We start from the raw sequence: 18,460 nt of genomic DNA, 5'->3' as shown, positions 1-18,460 counted from the left end.
CGGCTGAAACCCCGCTCGCAGCGATGACGGCAGCCAGAGGAACACGGGAGACGTTCAGCAAAGAGCAGAGGATAAAGAAAGCCCGGAGACGCGTTTAAGCAGAGAAGATGGGTTGGACGAGAGTACCTTTGTTGTCGGCGCTCATCTGCCCGGCCCGAGCGGAGAGCTGCCTGCTGCCCTTTGGGTTTGTCTCTCTTTCACCCCAGTGCATGTGACAGTCCCCAAGCAGAGCAGCTCTTTAGTGTGGTCTGCACCGTGTGTGGCGAGGAGCCCGAGCCCTGCTCTCTAGCTTTCTTCTCAGTGCAGTTTCCATGCTCGGTTTCAGAATGACGACCTCTGATGCTGCGCTGCCTCGGGCAGAGGCTCACTCTCTCGCACAAGTGGGTTTATCTCGCATCCTTTCATTTTACTCTCACACCCAGCTGGGGGCCAACCGGTTTCAAAATAAAGTGAAGCTGCCAGGAGCTCTTGGGACTCTACCAACCTTTTGAAAACGCTTTGAGCCCTCGCTGAAAACGGCCTGTTTCCATGAACGTTCCCACTGGCATAATTGGTCACCCGGGGATTCCCGGGCGGTGAATATCCCGGGAGCAGATGCAGCAGGATGCCCGGTTTTATAGCTGCCGGGTGGTGCAAAAATACTAAAATTGGAGCAGCTTTGGAGCCACCCACACTCGCCCAGGAAGGGAAAAGTCCCTCCCTTTGAGAATTACCAACCCAAAGCTGAGATTTCCAAATGGCAGCGGACACCCACGCGAACGAAGGGCCGGTCCCAATTCCCGGGGCAGAGAAAAGCGAAGGAGCCGCCGCTTCTGCAAGCAGGGCGAGCACAGGGAGCACCCGGGGAGCCTGCAACAAAAGCAGGAACGGCCCCAGCTCCTCGCTCAGCATCTCGGAGCACCGATATTGTCTTCCCCGTGCTTGGCAGCCTGTCCCTCCAGCAATATTTACTCAGAGCTGGCTGCTTCCACCGGCGCCCCTGCCAGCGCGCGGCTCCGCTCCTGAGCTGCTCGAGAGCAGATGGAGGAGCCGGGTCGGCCCCCGAGCAAACGAAGCTTTTTGCACGTCGACGGGGAGGCCGGGAGGTTTCGGCAGGGAGGCAGCCCGCGGTGGGACTCCGAGGAGGCCGAGAACAAGAGAGTTCACAAACTCTCGCCATCAAAAATAGCCGGGGGCAGAGAACCTGGACCGGTTATTCTGCTGGGAAGGACTCAGACAATGCAGCAGTGTCTTTCCCCCACGACGCTGGGGGAAATTAGTTTTTCCTCCCTGTAATTGTCCTTCTGTTCACAAGTCACTAATGTGTGCTTTTCGTTTAAGCAACTGCTATTTTAGGAGACAGGCAAATGGCAAATGAGGAGAGAGCCCGAGTGAAGTTTCCATGAGGCAGAAGACTTCTGCCTGCCTCCGCTGCCTTGACACGAATTCAGCCCCATGAAGTGACAGCAGTCACCTGGGACGGGCCATGGGACTGGAAACGATCCCTGGGGATCCATCTACCGCATCTCCGTGGAGTTAAAAAGTCCCAAATCGTCCTCAGCAACCCCCACACGGCGTGTTCCCTGCTGCTGCACGTCAGGAGCAGAAGCAATCGAGGGCACGCACGGCATCCACCGTGCCTGCTGCAGGGGAAATGCCAGAGGGGACCGTGCTGCACCCCACAAGGAAATCCCCAAGGGCTGTGTCCAGCCTGACCGAGGGGAATTCCCTCCAGCCACCGTGGGTAGCATCCAATTTACCTGTTCTGGGTGCCAGAGAGCTCCCAGACCCCGCAGAGAGGTTTAATGCCCTGCCACGTCTCCGTAATGCTTGAAGGAAAGGCATGAATAACTCAGGAATTGAGCTAAACATTAAGGGGGGAAAGGGTTATTTTCCTGCTGCAGAAAAAGCAGGAAACGGCCCCAGTTTACGCTCCCTTTAGGGCAGCAAACCCAGTGAATCGGCTGCAGTGAAAGCCTCCAGCTTCCCCCAGCCACCAGGAGCCCCGACCCTGTGGGATTCCCCCTGATCCTGTAGGATGGGATCAAAAAAGCTGCAAAGTGTCCAAGCTGCAGTCCTGGTCCCCCCCAAGCTCCAGCCCTGCTGTCCGCCCTGCTGCACCGCCACACAACGCAGCCTCCGGGATTTTGGGTGGGGGGAATAAAATTAACCAGGAAAAGGCACGAGCCCGTAGGATAAAGCTCAGGAAGAGCCAAATCCAGTCTCCCAGAACTAGGGGATTCACTCTTTGACATCGCAATAGTGAAAGCCACAAGTCCAAGAGCCAGCTGCCCTGGGAGGACGAGCTCCGGACCCCCGTCTGCCACCGGCACCGCCAGCACGCGGCTGGCACAGACACGTCCACACGCACATAGGATGAGCTGAGCTGTACAATTTTCCTCCTCTCTCCTCGCCAAAATACCAGGCACGTGAGAGGCGGATGAAAGATGTCCCTGAGCAGAGAAGAGAAAAAAAAAAAAAAAAAAAAAAAAAAAAAAAAGCTTGTAAGAAGTATAAGGTCAAATTTTCTTCTTATGCAACTCCCCTGCAACTTGTAAAATCTAAAGCTGTAGGACATAAATCAACCACTAACTGCCTGGGGTTACAGAGAAACTTCCTCTAATAGCAACCGGTTGCGTAAGTGCCTTTTAACGGAGCTTGTCTCTTCTGAAATCTCTGTTAGGGAGAGGCTGACCGGACTGCCCGGCTGCTGGGCTGAGCCCTCGGGCTCCTCTCGGTGCTCGCAGCGAGGTTGGTGCCACCAGCGCCGTGTCCCCGTTTGGGGACCCCCTCCCTCAGCATCTTCCTGACCTGGAGATGGACTGGAAATGGTGGGGCACTGGTTTTCTCGGGGGGTGTAAGTGGGAGAGCACAGCAGGACCCAGCTTGGGAACACGGAGCAGCATCCCTGCATCCGAAAATGGGGGGTCCTGTGCGCTCCCCCAGCTCATCGGCGCACTGAGCTGCTTCCCACCAGCCCCTGCTGGCCAAACCGTGCCGTATTTATATCCCTCCATCCACAAACAAAGAGAAATCACCGCAGCCACTCAGGAGCACCACGTTACGCCAGAAAAACTGAGAGGGGAGGACAGGAAAGGTTTCGGTGCCCCCCCCCAGTGCCATGGGATACGTGAGAGCCCTGCTCCAGGGCCGGTGCTAGCACGCTGGTTGTTTGGTGACTGTTCTGCTACGGTTATTTTTAGCCGGTGACGCCTGGGGTATTTCGCTTCAGGATGTCCGGTCTGAGCCTCTTTCTGGGAATCCCATGTTCTCTAATTGTAAACAGCCCCATTCAGTTGCTGCAAGCGCGAGAGGCCCCGACTTATTCAGCAGGGCTGTCAGGTGTGAGTCAAACAGGAAGCCGCCGCCGCTTCCACGAGCGAGGCATCGGCTGTGAAAAAATGCCCTCGATTAACTCAGCCCCCAGCCCAGCCCGGGCACGGCCCAGATCCTGCACCCTGGGGGGCTGCTGGCACGGGGTCCGGCTCCATCCCTCCTCCAAAATGCTTTCATCCTGGGAAAAGGGTTCCCGAGTCCCGGCAGCATCCTCATGTGCAGATGTATTACCGGGGGTGTGCAGGGATGGGATGCTGGGGGGGATGTGGGGACAGGCTGGAAATGGGGGATGGTTTCAGCCCCATCCTCCCTCCCTGTGGGGCTGAGCCGAGGCATCTGCCAAGGCAAATGCCTGTCCTAATTTTCAGTGGGGCCAAAGAGGAGCCTCGCTGGGCAGCCCTCCCCACCACACCATGCCCTCAACCCTCTGTTTCCCTTCCAGCAAGCAGCAGCGATGGCACCGTGCTGCTCCCAGGGACGGAGCTCTCCTCGCTGCAGCTGCTGGAAGGGTCTCGAGCGTCAGCAATGCAACATCACGGACAGTGAAATCCTCCCCTGGGCTTCTCTAAGATCCTGGCACTACAGGGCTCGGCTTGCACGACCTCCACAGCAGAAGCAATTTTATTGCACGCGCTGAAAAGGTTGGAGCAACGCCTGCAGATGTGTCCCAGGAGGTCGGTCTTCACCCAGCCTCACCAGCGCCAGAAACTTCAGCAGAGGCTGGCACCTGGCAGCCATCTGTGGGTCCCTTTGGGACACCCGTGCCATCCCAAATACTCGTCCCTGCCCTGCCACCCCTCTGCGTGAGCTCAAAACCCAGCTAGGAATCGCGCCAGGTTAGCAAATCACTCTGCCGCAGCCGAGGCTTGGCAGATTGATGGCAGAGCTCGAGGTTTTCCAAAGGGTCCAAGGGCAGGATGCTGCAAAGCCCCCCGATCTGCTGGGAGCCCGAGCCAAACCACACGTCCCCAGGGACCTCGGCACAGAGCTCCCCAGGACCCGGCGGGTGCACGGCTGTGCCCATCTCTTATCTGACTCATTTCAGCGTCTCAGGGGAAACCCTGGCATTGATAAACAGCGCTCTGCTCCCTGCCTCCGCATTTACTAACCGAAATCTGGAGGCTATTTTTAACCCTCCGACACCCACTGCAAGGAGGGAGCCTGCAGCTCCCCCGGGGCTCGGGAAGGTGTCGGCGCCAGCCGCGGCTCTGGGTCTGAGCTGGCTCGTGCTCTTGTTTACCGGGGTGATTTGACTGTGGCATTGGCAAGTTATCGAGCAAAGTGCGACCAAAACAAGAGCGCTGATGTGTCACGCCGGCACTTTCCATGCCCGTGCCCCCGGATGGGGTATGCAAAACCAAAAGGCTCCAATTTTTTTTTTTTTTAATTTTCCAGCACATCCCCAGATGAGTGTGCTGCTGAACCTGCTCGCCACCGCCACTTGCTGCGGGGCTGGGCAGCATGCACGGGGCCAAACAAATGGGAAAAAAAAACTCTTGGGGTGGAGATGGGCTTGCACTACAGCAGGGACACCACATGAAGCAGGCAGGAAAGCTGGAGCTGGCAAAGCTGCTGGCAGCTTCAGGTCTCCAGAGGAGCATTGCACGCTCAGCGCCATGGAGGGAGCGCATCCGGGCTGTCCCTGTGGCCGGGGCAGGACACGGTGTGCTTTCTCCAGCCTGGTTTTGGAGGATCCCAGGGTAAAGCTCGCAGCTTTCCCTCGGGGAAACACCTCCTCTCCTGCACGGTGTGGGAGAGAAGAGTCTGGTTGTAATTCCTGCCTGAACAAAGGCTGCCTTTACCAGCAGCATCCCATCCCCACCGCAGGACAACACCTGATGTTTCCTTTCCAAAGCCCCCACAAAGTCTGCGAGGCCTTTGGTAATTGTTGATTCCAGGATGGTTTTTAATGGCTTTAGGAAAACTGCTGGCTGGCTTCTGGGGCCAGCACGCCTGAAGCTCTTTTGCTCTTCTCGCTGCACGTCCCAGCCCCTCCAAAGGCAACAGAAGCTCAGCTGGGAGGCATTTGATCACCCTCGACTCCACAGGAACCCCTTGGAGCCACTTTTTCCTTGGGTTTAGTGGTGGAAAACATCCGCCTCTACTCTGCTTGGAGCCTCGGGCAGGCTTTCTGCCTTCACCCTGGGCACCGGCTTAAAAACTCCAGGTTGCTTCCCCCTCCAGGGCTTTTTTTTTCCAGCTTTTCTGGCTGGGTTAGCGCCCCGATAGATGCCACCAGGACAAAAACACAGGGTAAAATACCACCCTGTGCACTGAGCTGCCAAGGAACCCCTGCTCCACCTGTCTCTGGTAGAGCAGAAAAGCCTAATAACCTCTTTTCTCCCTCAAAAACACTTCTCTAGGTGTGAAGCACCAGATCTAACCCCAGCCCCGACGCTCTGTGGGACTGAGCTGGGCACGCAGCTGTAGCCGAGGAGGGAATGAGCAACGTTGAGCAACAAGCTGCTGGTGCTCACAAAGCTGCTGAGGTGCACACATCACAGTGGAGACACCAAGAGCAGCTCTCTCCCACTGATTTAACTGGCACTTGGTAATAAAATTCACCTGCTTCATCTTCTGAGCACTGCCCTGCGTAAAAATCCCTTTAGCCCAGCAAGCAAAGGAGCCTGCAAACCCCCCTGGGTTTGATCCAGCTCTCTGCTTTAACTCTTCACATGACAGCCAGTGGTTTTGTTACAAAAACACCCTCCTCCATAGCAAATAGCATCCTGAAAAACCCATGCCACACGGACAAAACAGCACTCGGAGGGGAGTCGGGTGCTCGGACACCGAGCGGGGCCAAAAGGCAGGGGGAGGTCGGCTCGTGCTGTCCATAGGAGCACAAAGCTGTCATCAAATACCCTCAAAACCAAGCAGGGCGAGCAGCAGGAGGCTCGGCAGGGGCGTGAAGGCAGTGCTGTGACACCGTCTTTCCTGCATTTTGGACCTTGCAGCAGCCAAAATGGGAACACCTCGGGCAAACGGCACCACCCGGCGCGCGCAGCCCCGGGCGCGTTGGCTCAGGGCTGGCCCCTCACATCCTTCCTACGGAGACCCAACAGCACCGGCCCCGCTCGTGGACGGGGGCGAGGGGGAAGAGAAAACAAAACAACAACACGAGAGCCCTTCCAAAAACGCTGCACGAAAAGTGAACACTCAGCAGAGCGAGGTTTCCTGCGCAGTGAGAGTTGGCCGGCGAATTAACAGGAAATCACTGCTTCCTGCCTGCAGAGGAAGTGCCTATCTAATGCCTGTGATCAAAAACAAACAGCGCTTCAATTAAACAAACAAAGGGCCTAAAAAACTTCAGCAGCTCGCAGCCTGGGTCAGCTCCAGGGGTGGGGGGGGGGGAAAGCGTCCAAAAATAAGAAGCTTGTAACCTTGAAAAAGGCCCTCATCCTCTGCCCCGCGCGGTGACGCTCCTGGCACTGCATGTGCAGGAGGCAGCGGGGATTTGGTGACCTCCTGGCCATGGCCCCGGGTGGCTGCGGCCATCCCAGGAGCAGGGAAGGGACAGAGGTGACCTCCGGTGACGTCCCCGGTGCCGGGGTTTGGTGAAGCTGTGCCTGGTCCCAGCCCCGCGCATCCGCAGCGTCCGGTGCTGCGGCTGAGGCAGGATCCCAACTTCTCTAAAAAATAATAATAATAATAAAAATAAACCTGCTTTGCCTTCATTTCTCTGAAGACAAGCTGGAGAAGTGCTTGCACAAGGACAGCAGCAGTAGCTCTGTGCCTTCTCTGGGCACTGGGGGCTGCTGGAACCACAAAACCAGGAGAGGGGTGGAAATTTGGGCACCTTCACCCTGCCCAGGAGCCAGCTCCTGAGACTTTGGGTGGCTTTCAGCCAGCTCCCTGTGTTTGGTCTCTACATCTGGTGTCTGCTTGTCTCGATTTTGTTTTGAGATTTAGTTTCTTATACAGGAATATTTCCCTCCCCAATTGCTGCAGAGATTTTTTTTGTTCTAATGCAAAATTGCTTGTCTTAAATATAATTAATTCAGGATATGGGAATAGAGATCCTTTCTTATAACATCTGAACAGAGAAGGATTTGTAATCCCTGGTCTATAAATCATTCCTGGGAGTTGCAGAGCAATATGATCTTGAGCCTCTCATCATTTCAGGATTTCACCTCCAGCAAAGGGGCCGGAGGATGCCGAGTGCTGTGAAGTGCCCAGGGATCTTGCAGTGTTTTTCCAGCTTGATGAAAACCTTTTGTCTGGACAAATCACCGCCAGGAGACTGATCTGAGAAGTCAGCAGGATTCAGCAGCCAGGTCCTGCCTGTCCCTGCGCGCATCGCCAGCGCTCAGGCAGCGGCTGGGCCGGGGGAGCAGAGTCTGCCGTGGTATTTAGCGACTGAGTTATGGGTTTGGGGTCTCGCCGAATGAATGACCAAGGCTGAACACGTGCCGTTTCCCAGATTTCAAGCACGGGCACGGAGAGGTGGAGGAAATAGTTTCGCTTCAAACCCAAAGCCTCAGGATGTTTCCGAGTCAAAATCCATCTCTGGAAAGCCTCTGCTCCCTTCTGAGCGGTGCTCTGGCTTGTGCTCCTTCCCCCAGAAGAGCCCTTTCCTCCCCTGTGAGGCCAAATACTTGCTGACACGGCCTCCAGCCCTGCATCCATCTGTCCAGCCTGGTGTCCGTCCGTCCAGCCCCGGCTGAGCCCTGAGGCTCCAGCATTTCTCATTCTGCACATGTCCGATGCTCCAAAGCCGGCCTGGCTGGAAAAAGAAAACCGCTCGCCCAGCATGAAACCGAGCGCACAAGAAAAGAAACAAAGAGGCCGGGGCTGCCGCAGGACGTCGTGTCTAAAAGGCAGAGCTTTTCCACGGCGCTTCGGTGATGTGGGGAGAAATATGGTTCGGGAACAAAGGAGGGCGAGCAGTGACCGGGGGGAGCCACGGCGTCATCTGAGCGTGCTGGGGACCAGAGGGGGACACAGGGACAGGGGTCCAGGCTCACAGCAACACCACGAGGACCTGGTGGATTTCCAGTCTCCATCTCCTTCACGCTGCTGCCCTCCACCACCTCCTCCCGACGCACTCGCTCCGCTGCAAAGCTCGGGATGGGTTTTGCAGCCCCTCGTCTCTGCCAGACACGGCACAGAGCAGGACGCAGAGGGTTTTTCCTCGGTGCATTTTGCACTCCGAAGATGCCAAGGCAGCAGCAAACTGGATCCGACTACAGGCTGATGGAATAACAATTCCAGAGCCACCGCCGGCCCCGCAAAGGGCAGCAAATTTCAAGGAGGGGGGGGGGAAATGCGTGCAGCCACAGGGGTCTTCCTGTGTGGCCACCACACAAACCTATTGTTTAGCAGTTTGTCTGGTGATATTAAAACCACCAGGTGCAGCCATCACAAATTTGCTAGACGCTTGCATCTCAGGCAAGACTTTTTGCTTCATCCACCTGGTTTGTTAGAAAAATATATATATATATATATAAAATTTACCTGTTTCCTGCTCGCTAATTCTATTTGTGCTGGGGAGAAGACTTCCTAACAAAGCAGCCGCGCCCAGTTAATTTGTATTTAATGTGCATCCTCCTGACGACACCAACACAATGCAAGGCTGGGTCTGTCCAGGAGAGACACAAAGGGCGAGAGGCTGCTGGAGACGAGGCTGTGGCTGGGTGCTGGTTGAGGAGAGCAGCGACAGGCACAAAGTTACACCAAAGGAAATTTTGATAAGAGTGCACCATGGAGGTGGCCAAAAACCACATGGCCATACAACAGTGCCATAAATGCAGGAAGGGGGGGAACTTGCCACAATTCCCCATAGCACACCAAGATGCTTTATCAAGCAGGACTCCTGGGTGCAGCCCCAGCACCCCACCAGTTCCCCCATCCCGTGCCCAGTTGCCTGCTGGTGTAACGCTGGTGGCAGTCCCAGTGCCAAGGTGTAAGAGCCAAGAGGCAGGACGTGGCCTGAATACAGAGCTCCTGTGCTGCAGGAACGGCCTCGCTGGGTGCTTGCACCAAAAGCTCTCGTCGGAGCCTTTTAAACAATGTCTGGTCCTTCCTAATGCAGAACTGCAGCCCCGGCCTGGCGGACAAAAGGGTTGCTGATGCTGTTCCATCCCTGGCTGGAAAATACATGCAACATCCCTGGAAAGTTGATTGCTAGTATGGAAATGCTGGCCAATTTCCTCATTGTGCAAGTGCCAAGAACACAGAGGAGCTCCTGGAGGCTGCTATGGAGGGGACTGTGGGCACAGAGCTGGGGAAGACTTTCGGTGGCAGAAGTGGCAGTAAAGTTCTTATCTCCTCCTGAAAAATCAAGGGAACGTAATCGTGCCTCTGACAAGCTCCATTAAATCTGAAGGTTTTGTCTACATCTGTGTTAACACATGTCAGCTCCTGCTGGAAAAATGCCTGTCCCAGGCAGTTGAACGACAGCTCTGGAGGTTTCCTCCAGCTGCAGACCTGAGATCTGCTCACGTTCAAGTCTGGGGATGCTCCTTTCATCCCCTTTTTTTCTGCTTTAAAGCCCAATTTTTCCCAACTCTTTATCAATGGGATTTAAGGTGAGCGTGACAGTTCCCCTTTTATCGATTGGCCCTAATCCTCCCTGGAATGAAGCAATCCTGCCTGTGACCATCTGACCTAGCATCTCTTCCTGAGCCCTTTCTACCTACAGCTCCTAGCCCATTTTTCAGAGACACCAGAGAGCTGCCCAAAGTTGCTGGATTTAGCAAAAATCTAAGAGCAAACACCACAAACACAGCTGCTCTGGGATGCAGGGAAAACATCTGGTGTTGCACTGGACCAGAAATGTGAATTTTAAGGAGAGCAAAGCTCAAGAGGTACCTAGCCTACTCTGACTTGCTGCACAACACACTAGACAGGCTCCCTAGATAATTTTTGCACAAGCCACAATTTCTGCAGGTCTCCTAGAATACTTCCAGACAGGTTTTGAACAGTTTATATGCATACGGGACAACCTCCAGCTTGCTTGCAGCATCAGAACATGCCATACTTCAACAGCTACCTGAGATGGATACTGAGTCCCCAAATGTACTGTTTTAATGAGAAATAAAGGTGTTCTTTCATACCTTGTTCGATGATCATTAGACCCAAAATCATGCCTGGTTTTCTCAACTACCACGAATGGTACCAGGAGGTTTCTATTGCCTGTTCCAGGCACTGCTTCCTAAAACACAACCCCCCATTGCAAATATGCCCTGCATCAACACCAAGTGGCAATAGCATTCCTGTTTTCCAAATAACTCAACTCCCATGAGCCTAAAACCCACCGAGAGGTCAGAGCTGTTATCTGCCTAGGAACCAGGTTGGGTCCCATGGGAGGAGTGGGGCACGTCCTCCTGCCTGCCCAGGACGGTGGCCAAATCCTGGCCAGAGCTGGTTTCCTAGAATAGATACAGCAGTCAGCATCTGACCTACTTTCCCTGGTCTCAGCTGCAGCCTTCCAGTGTTTTCTAACTTAAAATCACGCTGTTTGCACATGCCCAGGTTTACCCTGTTAATCTCCCTTTCCCTCCATCAGCTGTCTCTCCCCTGCTCTCCCTCTCTTCCATGTGTAAGTCATCAGCAGCTTCTAAAGCCCCTACCAGGAGGATTCAACTTCTCCAGATTAGGAGCACGCATCAAATATCCCCTTCCAGCCGGGCTGAGCGGTCGCCAGAGGAGCCTCCTCCTCTCCTGCTCCTGCGGAGGCGGCCAAGGCTGAGCCGCCCAGCTGGGCTGCTCCACCTTCGCTTGGATGGATTCCTCCTGACGAGCCCGTACAGGGGATGAAGGAGGCCAAGAAAGCCACTGGAAACCGTCCTAATCGCAGTTATCCCAGACATTCATTCCTTGTTCCAGGGCAGCAGGCAGCAATTTGGAAAACTCACCTGCAAGAGGCTCCTCGGAGCTTTATTATCTGAGGCTCAGGCCTTCTGGCATGGGGCCCGCCGTGGATTTTCAGGGACTGATCTTTTCCATGCCCGGTCCCAAGCACCTCGGGTGCCCAGTGGCATTTCCCAGATTAAGATCCTATTTCCTATGAATCATATTTCAGCGCAGACAGCAGATACTGGAGACAGATGGAGACGAAGGGGAAAAAACCTCCGTGCGGGGGTGCTCAGACACAGATAGCAGCATCTGGGCTGGATTTAGTTGCAAGCTCTCTTCTCCTCAAGCTGGTGGTCGTTCCCCTTTTTATGGGGTCTTTGATAGCAAGGCCCTAAGGACTTCCCACCAAGGCCACTGGTGCTGCAGCTCCCGGCCCCTCTCAGCAGCAGCGCCGCTCTCACTGCAGCATCGCTTTGTTACCCAGATCACGGAGCTGCCACCGGGTGACTAAAGTTAGAAACAAGCCCTTAGGGCCCCATTTAACCCCGCTGCCATCACACAGATTCCACAACAGGAGTGGAGGGCTTCAGGGAAAAGCAGCAGAACTGCTGGCAGCACCTTCCCTCCCCAAAACTGCTGCTGCTGCATCGCTCCCATTTTCCCTCTCTGCATTTTCGAGCTCCAAGGGTTACCTCTGTAAGAAATTTGCCATAACACAGCAACACTTCTCTGAAGCGTGCACAATTTCCCATGTGCTGCAGCACACACAGCACTGCTGTCCTTAGCCCATATTGCACTGCGAGATCCCACGCTGCTCTGCAGCCCACATGCATCACCTGTGTTTATTCTGCACATTGCATTTCCCCCCAATTCCCTGAGTGCATAAAGGTAAGGAATGCATGGCGAGTTATTCAGCAAACAGAGGAGCCGATACAAATGAGACAGGGGCCGCTTTGACCTCAGACATCCTTTGGAGTTACAGACCCTGCTCCTTTGTTCCCATTGTCACCTAGGCACTGAAAGCAAAACAGCAGATGAAAAGTTTGCATAATGGCAGAAGCAAGGAGGGGGCTGCTCGAGCAGCAAGCACAGAGCACATCGGTGCACATTAGAGCCCAGAGAGCAAGCACCTTGAAGGGCAAGCCTCATGAGATGAACATATTTTAGCTATTTGCCAGAGGGAGGAGGAGGAGATGGCAGGATTTCCATGTGTTTTTGTTTGCTTTTTTTTTTTTTTTTTTTTTTTTTTGCACTGTGCTATCCCTTGGATGCTCTTAAAGATTTATCTGGAATAGGCCTCGGTGTCTGTCATCATCTCCCCCGTGCATCAGCTACAGTTTCCTGGGAGGGTGAGACCGGGACCCGTATTACAAACTAGACAGCAGCCCCATCCCTTGCCCTGAACTCCCTTAACAAACGTAAACCACGTCGCTTCTGAGACGTCCTCTGCTTTTTGTGCAGGGAACAACCTAAAGAGATCGCTCGGGCAAAACCAGGCTGCAGCCAGCCCTGCTGCAGCTCCAACCCGCGGCCGCGCGTCACCGGTCCCCCGCACGGAGCAGCTCCCCGGTGCTCCAGCCCATCTCCTGCTTCACCATTTAAAAGAGGAAAAATCCCAGCAGCTTGCAAACAGCAGAGAGCAGAAGCGACGCAGGCAGCTGCAGGAAGGTCCGCAGCATCCACGCCGCGCAGCCCGAGCGTCCAAAACCAAGCGTCCCAGCCCGGGGATGTGACTCCCCCTGGCACCTTCCCATCGGCTGGTTTTCAGCCCCGACACCAGACCCGCTCCCGGCCACTCTTGGTGGCATCAGATTTGTTTTTTCTTTGCCTTCAAGGTCAGGAGAGACCCCGGCACAGCGGGGACGGACGCGAGCGCCCACCGGAGCCCCGCGGGACCGGCAGAGCCACCGGCAGGCTACTCACCCTGGCTTTGTCCTTGCATCCAGAGGAGTTAAAGCCCTTGGAGATGAGGTCTCATTGTTCAAGATGTGCTTAGGGGAGGCAGCTGCTTTCTTTATATCTCAAGATTCACTAAAGTTCAGGAAGAGAGAGAGAGAAAGAGAGGGGAAGGCGAAAGGGGAGGGACTGAGCGAAGGGCCCAGAGGCCGTATAGAATGACAATGGAAGGAAATGCTTTATCAAACCTAGAAAGCCAACCCTGTCCTGGGAACACAGAGGGAGAAAAAAAAACTTGCAGAAGAAAAGAGTTCAGCTGCCCCGGGTTCCTCCCTTGGCAGCACGAGCCCTCCTCCCCCAGCCCCTCGCCGAAAACACAATGCGAGCCGGCGAAAGCCGTCAGGCTCAAACACTTTTTTTTTTTTTCCATTAAACAGAGAGAAGTTTCAGTTCTTTAAAAAAAAAAAAAAAAAAAAAAATCCAACCACCAAACCCTGCCCGGGAATGGGAATGTGACGCTCTTCCCCCTCCCCCGGCTCCAGCCTTCCAAGTTTCTATGAGTCAAACGTTTGCAATGTGTTACCGAAATGTTACCAAGCTGGAATGCAGCATCTGAGAGGGTTTAGCTAATAAAACTTTTGTTTGTTGGCTGGGAGAAAGTGTCACCAGCAGAGATTTCGGCTCTTCTTCCTTTTGTTTCCTCCCCTCCAGGTGCTGTCCGGCCAGGCTCCACTCGCTGCGCCGGGCTGGTCCCGGTGTGCGTGGCATCGCCCCAGGGCTCCCCATCCCAAATGGAAAGGAAAACGGCTCCATTGAGTGAGAAACCAAGGGAAACGGTGAATCTGATACAGCAGGTGGGAAACGGAGGGCCAGAGAGAAATTAAGCTGTGCAGACATCCTGCAGCATGGCTCAGGACGGGCCCAGACCTAAGCTCGCTTCTTAGACCCATGCTGCCAGCTTTTGGGGTCAAAAAGCACCATTTCCTCACCTAACAACCCTCAGGTTTGTCCCAAGAGCTGAACTTCCAGCCCCAAACTGTGCCAGTTTTTTCCTCGGTAGCTCAGCAGCCAACAAGGAACGCTATTTTACAATGTTAAAGTAACTTCCAAAAGCAACACCGCTTTTCTTGTTTGCTCGTGCTTGGCTTTCACTCCTAGAAATCAATTATTGCAATGCATTTTATCCCTTTCAAACCCAGAATTTTCCAGGGCCACTAACCATAGAGCAGATCATCGGCTTGGGAGGCCGCTGGGTTTTGCTGTGAGCAGACTCAGCTCCTTCAACACCTGCTGCAAGCCAGCGAATGGACCCCAGCCCTGTCCGAAGCCATCCCTGCTTTCAGGGACCTGCCTACCAAAAGCCACACGAGTTTCAAACCTGAAGTCGGCTGCTGTTAGGGAAAAAAATGTGCAACCTGCGGATTAAATAGAGAATTAGTTGGGGAAAATCGAGTCAGACACACTCTAAGGTGCTAAGTGCCCGTGTGATGCTGTGGAAAAGCCAAGGGACAGTCCCTCCTGGGTGCTTGCAAGCCTGGGTCCTTCCAGGAGGTGGCTCCTTCCACCTGGGATTCCCAGCTGCATCCCAAGGGCTTGCAGCCTTCACCCCTCTTGAAGGACCCCGTGGCACAAGGAGGAAGAGGGCAGCGCTCTGCCTGCCACCCCATGTCCCCCGCAGTGACATTTGGCCCAAAGGAGGACACCCGGCTTCGAGCTTTGCCTTCGAGGGAAGGAAAATCCCAGCAGCCAGGAGAGCCACGTTTCATTCTTTGATGCCAACTGGAACGATGTCGGTGGCAAAGAGGGAGCAGGGTGGACCTCTGCCCACCCCTACAGCCACGTCCTGGTCTAGCAGGTAGGTGTGAGACTGGAAACAGGCAACGTCGCAACAGCAGAGGCTCAGTTTGGCTGTCCCAAGGATTTTTGGATTGACCCCAAGGATTGGCCCAAGGAAAATTGCTTATTTATCCTCAAAGTGGCAACAGTGGAATTCATATTGGACAGTTTTTATATTCATATTCCATCGGCTTTCATATTCAACATTTTTTTCAATGTATTCAATGGTTAAAAGAACCTGATATCCTGAAGGAAAAAAAAAAAATAATAATAATGGGGAAAGACACAAGGGAAAAGGAGGCGGCCAGGGTAACAACATGTTGTGGAGAGAGTTTGGCCATCAGCCACGCAGGATCGAGTGTCCCCAGACAGGGTCACTCCTGCCCAGCTCAGAGCCACGTTTCGGTAACGAGCTACAAACTTTTACCTACTTGGATATTTGCACCACGCGGAGTTAGGTGTGCAGACTCCTTTCACCCAGCAGATTGCCAGCAGCAGAGCTGCGCAAAGGCCGGGCAGAGATAAGGGATCCTGCCTTATTTAACAAAGAGACATTTCCATATCTAAGGAAGTGAGGCAATTCTGTCTAATTAGGAAGGCTGGTGGAAGTCTCCTAGGAGGAAGGCAGACAGTGAAAGATTAAAATCCTCATGTTTCAGAGGAGACCAGCCCAGAGAGCTCCTGTTCTACCAACTGGAGAACCCCAAAGATGTGCTGTGGCATCCTGAGTGCTGGAAGTGGTCACGGTGGGGGATCCACGGAGGTTCCTGAAGGTGCCTGAAAGGCTCAGGATGGCCACACAAAATAAGATGTGTCCCTAAGAAGTTCTGCGTCCACCTTAAAGGACAGGCAGAGAGTCTGCTGGACAAGAGAGAAGGATTTTTGTGCTCATTCACACCCCAGCAGGAGGAGGATCTCCCACTGCTGCTGGTGTCCCCCTTGGCTGGGGACCTGATGGCTTCTTCAGCACAGAGCAGCTGGAATCTCCTGGCAGGGGCAGAATTGCCCTGAAATTGCCTTTGGGTAGCCAAGGGGAGCAGGAAGGTGGCCAGGCAGAGCTTTTGGGGTAGGCTAGGTGTGATACGTGTGTACTCACGGGGCTCTGAGCACACACAGACCCCGCACTGTGAGCGTGGTGATGGGTTTGTGCTGTGCCAGGAGCTGGGAAGTGGCATCCAGCAGACCTGGGAGGACCCAGGGATGGAGCAAGCAACAAGCAGGGCTTTCAGAAACCGTGCTGTGACCCATCTTTTGAGGGAAAGCATACGCCTTGCTGCTTTGAAATCCTCTGCAGTTGTGCAAACGCTAAGCCCCAGCGCTCTAATCTGTGCTGGCATTTTCCAAGAGCACTTCTTCAAGGCTTTATCATGAAAAGAGCGAGCCTCTACACATTCCAGAGGGGTCGTGAAATCCCTAGCTATGTACACAATGCTCTCAAAGGGAAATCTTCACATGGTCTGCAAATGCTTACCCCTCACACAGCTGCCCCATGGGTGCCCCGCTGTATTTAAGGATGCACATGGAGAAGAATTCCAAAGTTTCTGGAAATTTCCTGGCAAACTGTAGGATAGCAAAGAGGAATGTATAGCCATACACAGGGAACACTGGCTCTGTGTGGGACTGATGTACCAGGACACTCCCAGAAGATGCTGTGCATACGCACATGCAGCCTACAAGCTTTCTGCAAGCTTGCAACCTGCACAGCAGATTGTTTTAGGTCCAGGAATGAAACAGCTCTGGGTGGGCTGCTTTGGCCTTGTTCTGTGCTATCCCTCTTTTATTTTGAGGGTGATGGATGTGTATTGGTCCCAGCAAATCCCAGGATGCCTCCTCTGGGGGCATTGCTTGGATATTTCTTCCCTTGGACACTAAGCAGGAGATCGGTGGCCTCAAAGCTGGAGGAGCAGCAGTGCAGGCACAGGGGCAGGAGAGCTGCCTGCAGCCACGTCTTGCCATAGAAGGCAGGAGAGGAACAGGTTTGTTTCTTCAGGGGAAGAAGAATTGATTCTATAATTCACAGCAGCTGAAAAAATACTCCTGGTTCAGAGAACCAGGATCTATGGGGTGCTCATCACACACAATGGGCAGAATTGGGGTGCCTGAGACCCCAAAACCTAGTTGTTTCCTCACACTTAGGCTCTCATTCTAGACTCCAGAGCAAACACAGCACCCTGGCACATCCTGTTTGTGAATAATTAGCACACAAAGCAGACCCAGCTACACTCTGCAGGTTTATCACAGCAGCTGTGTGACCACAAGGAACAGAGATATGAGCCCAGCAGACAGGTCACGGCAGGACCAACACCTCTGCACAGCAAAATTTCCAACCGAGTGCCTCCTGGGCTGCTACCACCAGTGACTTCTCAGGCACTGAAAGGCCTGGTGAAGAACAAGAGATGGGATGAACTCATCCATTCTCCTGGCTCTAAGCTCCTCAGGGCGGAGAAGGTGTGGGCCAGCACACACGGTGCCCCTCCGCATCACACCAGCACCTCCCCGGAGACCTCATCCAGCAGCAGACCTGCCTGAATCATTTCACATCTTCTCAAGTTTCAACTAGAGGAGAAAAAAAAAAGAAAAAAAAAAAAAAAAAAAGGCATTTCAAATAATTTTTCCCATTTTGAAAAGGCTGGTCCCTTGTGGACAACTCCACAGCCAGGGCGTGAGGAGGAACTTGCCTGGCCTTGGTCCCAGTAAATCACAGTTCAGAGACAGCTGAACTCCATTTTGTGATTATTAACCCCAGCCCTGCTCCATTTGTTTGGCCTGTCTGAGGCTATATATAGTGATGGGAGCAGGCATGGCCAGGGGAGAATTGTGTGCAGCTGTTTAGTGCAGCCCCCTCCTCCCCACCTTTCCAAAAAAATAAAATAATAATAAAAAAGTTCCAGCAAAACAGGAAGACTATGGCTGGGAAATGAGAAGCAGCTGTGAAGAGGAGGGATGGGATATCATACAGGGGGGCCTGACTTCAAAACTTGCAGGAAATGTATGAGAAATTTCCCAGCCTCTTTCCTAATCCATCATCCCACCCCGTGTCCCATGGTGGCCCCAACCTCGGTGTGCCAGAGGTAGGAGCATCTCCGGGGTGGACTCGGCAAGAAGACCCACACAAATGGCTGCTTGCTCTGCTATCACCATCACTGATCTCTTGGAGAGCCTTTGTGACAGATCCCAATCACTTCAGATAGATGAAACACCAGGAACGAGCAGGTGCTGAGCAAAGAGATCCCTTTGCATGGTCTCTGTGCATACCTGCTCATGAAAAGCTTGGACCATAGTGGTGGAAAATGGATGAATGAACACCAAAACGTGCAATCTGGGTGCAAAGGGAGGGAAGGAGAGGACTGGTGTGAAAACATAGAGCTGGGGAAAGGTGGAGGTGCCCTGCTGAGAGCACTGTCCAGCAGTGGCATCTCCTGGTCCTCGGCATGGCTCACTTTGGAGCTAACAGGCAAGATGATGCCACATTAGCAGTCTGCTCATGAAAGCTTCCTTTTTGCCCATGCATCAGCCTGAAAGCCACGTCATGATTAAAGAGAAATGGTTTTGGTAGCATCCAGGGCTGTGACCTCTTGGTACCAGGCAGAGGAAAGTTGCTCCTGAGCGTGCACAA

General features: G+C 53.8%; 1 protein-coding gene across 1 annotated transcript in view; it reads right to left on the bottom strand.

Annotated features, from left to right (window-relative positions):
- The window catches only part of HDAC7 (histone deacetylase 7), a 71,019-nt gene extending 57,685 nt beyond the window's left edge, over positions 1-13,334 (bottom strand). The window contains exon 1 of the mRNA XM_032204911.1: positions 13,036-13,334. Within this exon, the coding sequence (XP_032060802.1) occupies positions 13,036-13,054 (19 nt within the window). The 5' untranslated portion in view covers positions 13,055-13,334. The remainder of the gene's footprint in view (positions 1-13,035) is intronic.
- Positions 13,335-18,460: the final 5,126 nt, after the last annotated feature.

Source organism: Aythya fuligula, chromosome 29, assembly GCF_009819795.1.
Source record: "Aythya fuligula isolate bAytFul2 chromosome 29, bAytFul2.pri, whole genome shotgun sequence".
Classification (NCBI taxonomy): domain Eukaryota; kingdom Metazoa; phylum Chordata; class Aves; order Anseriformes; family Anatidae; genus Aythya; species Aythya fuligula.
This window is presented reverse-complemented; position numbering and strand designations above follow the sequence as displayed.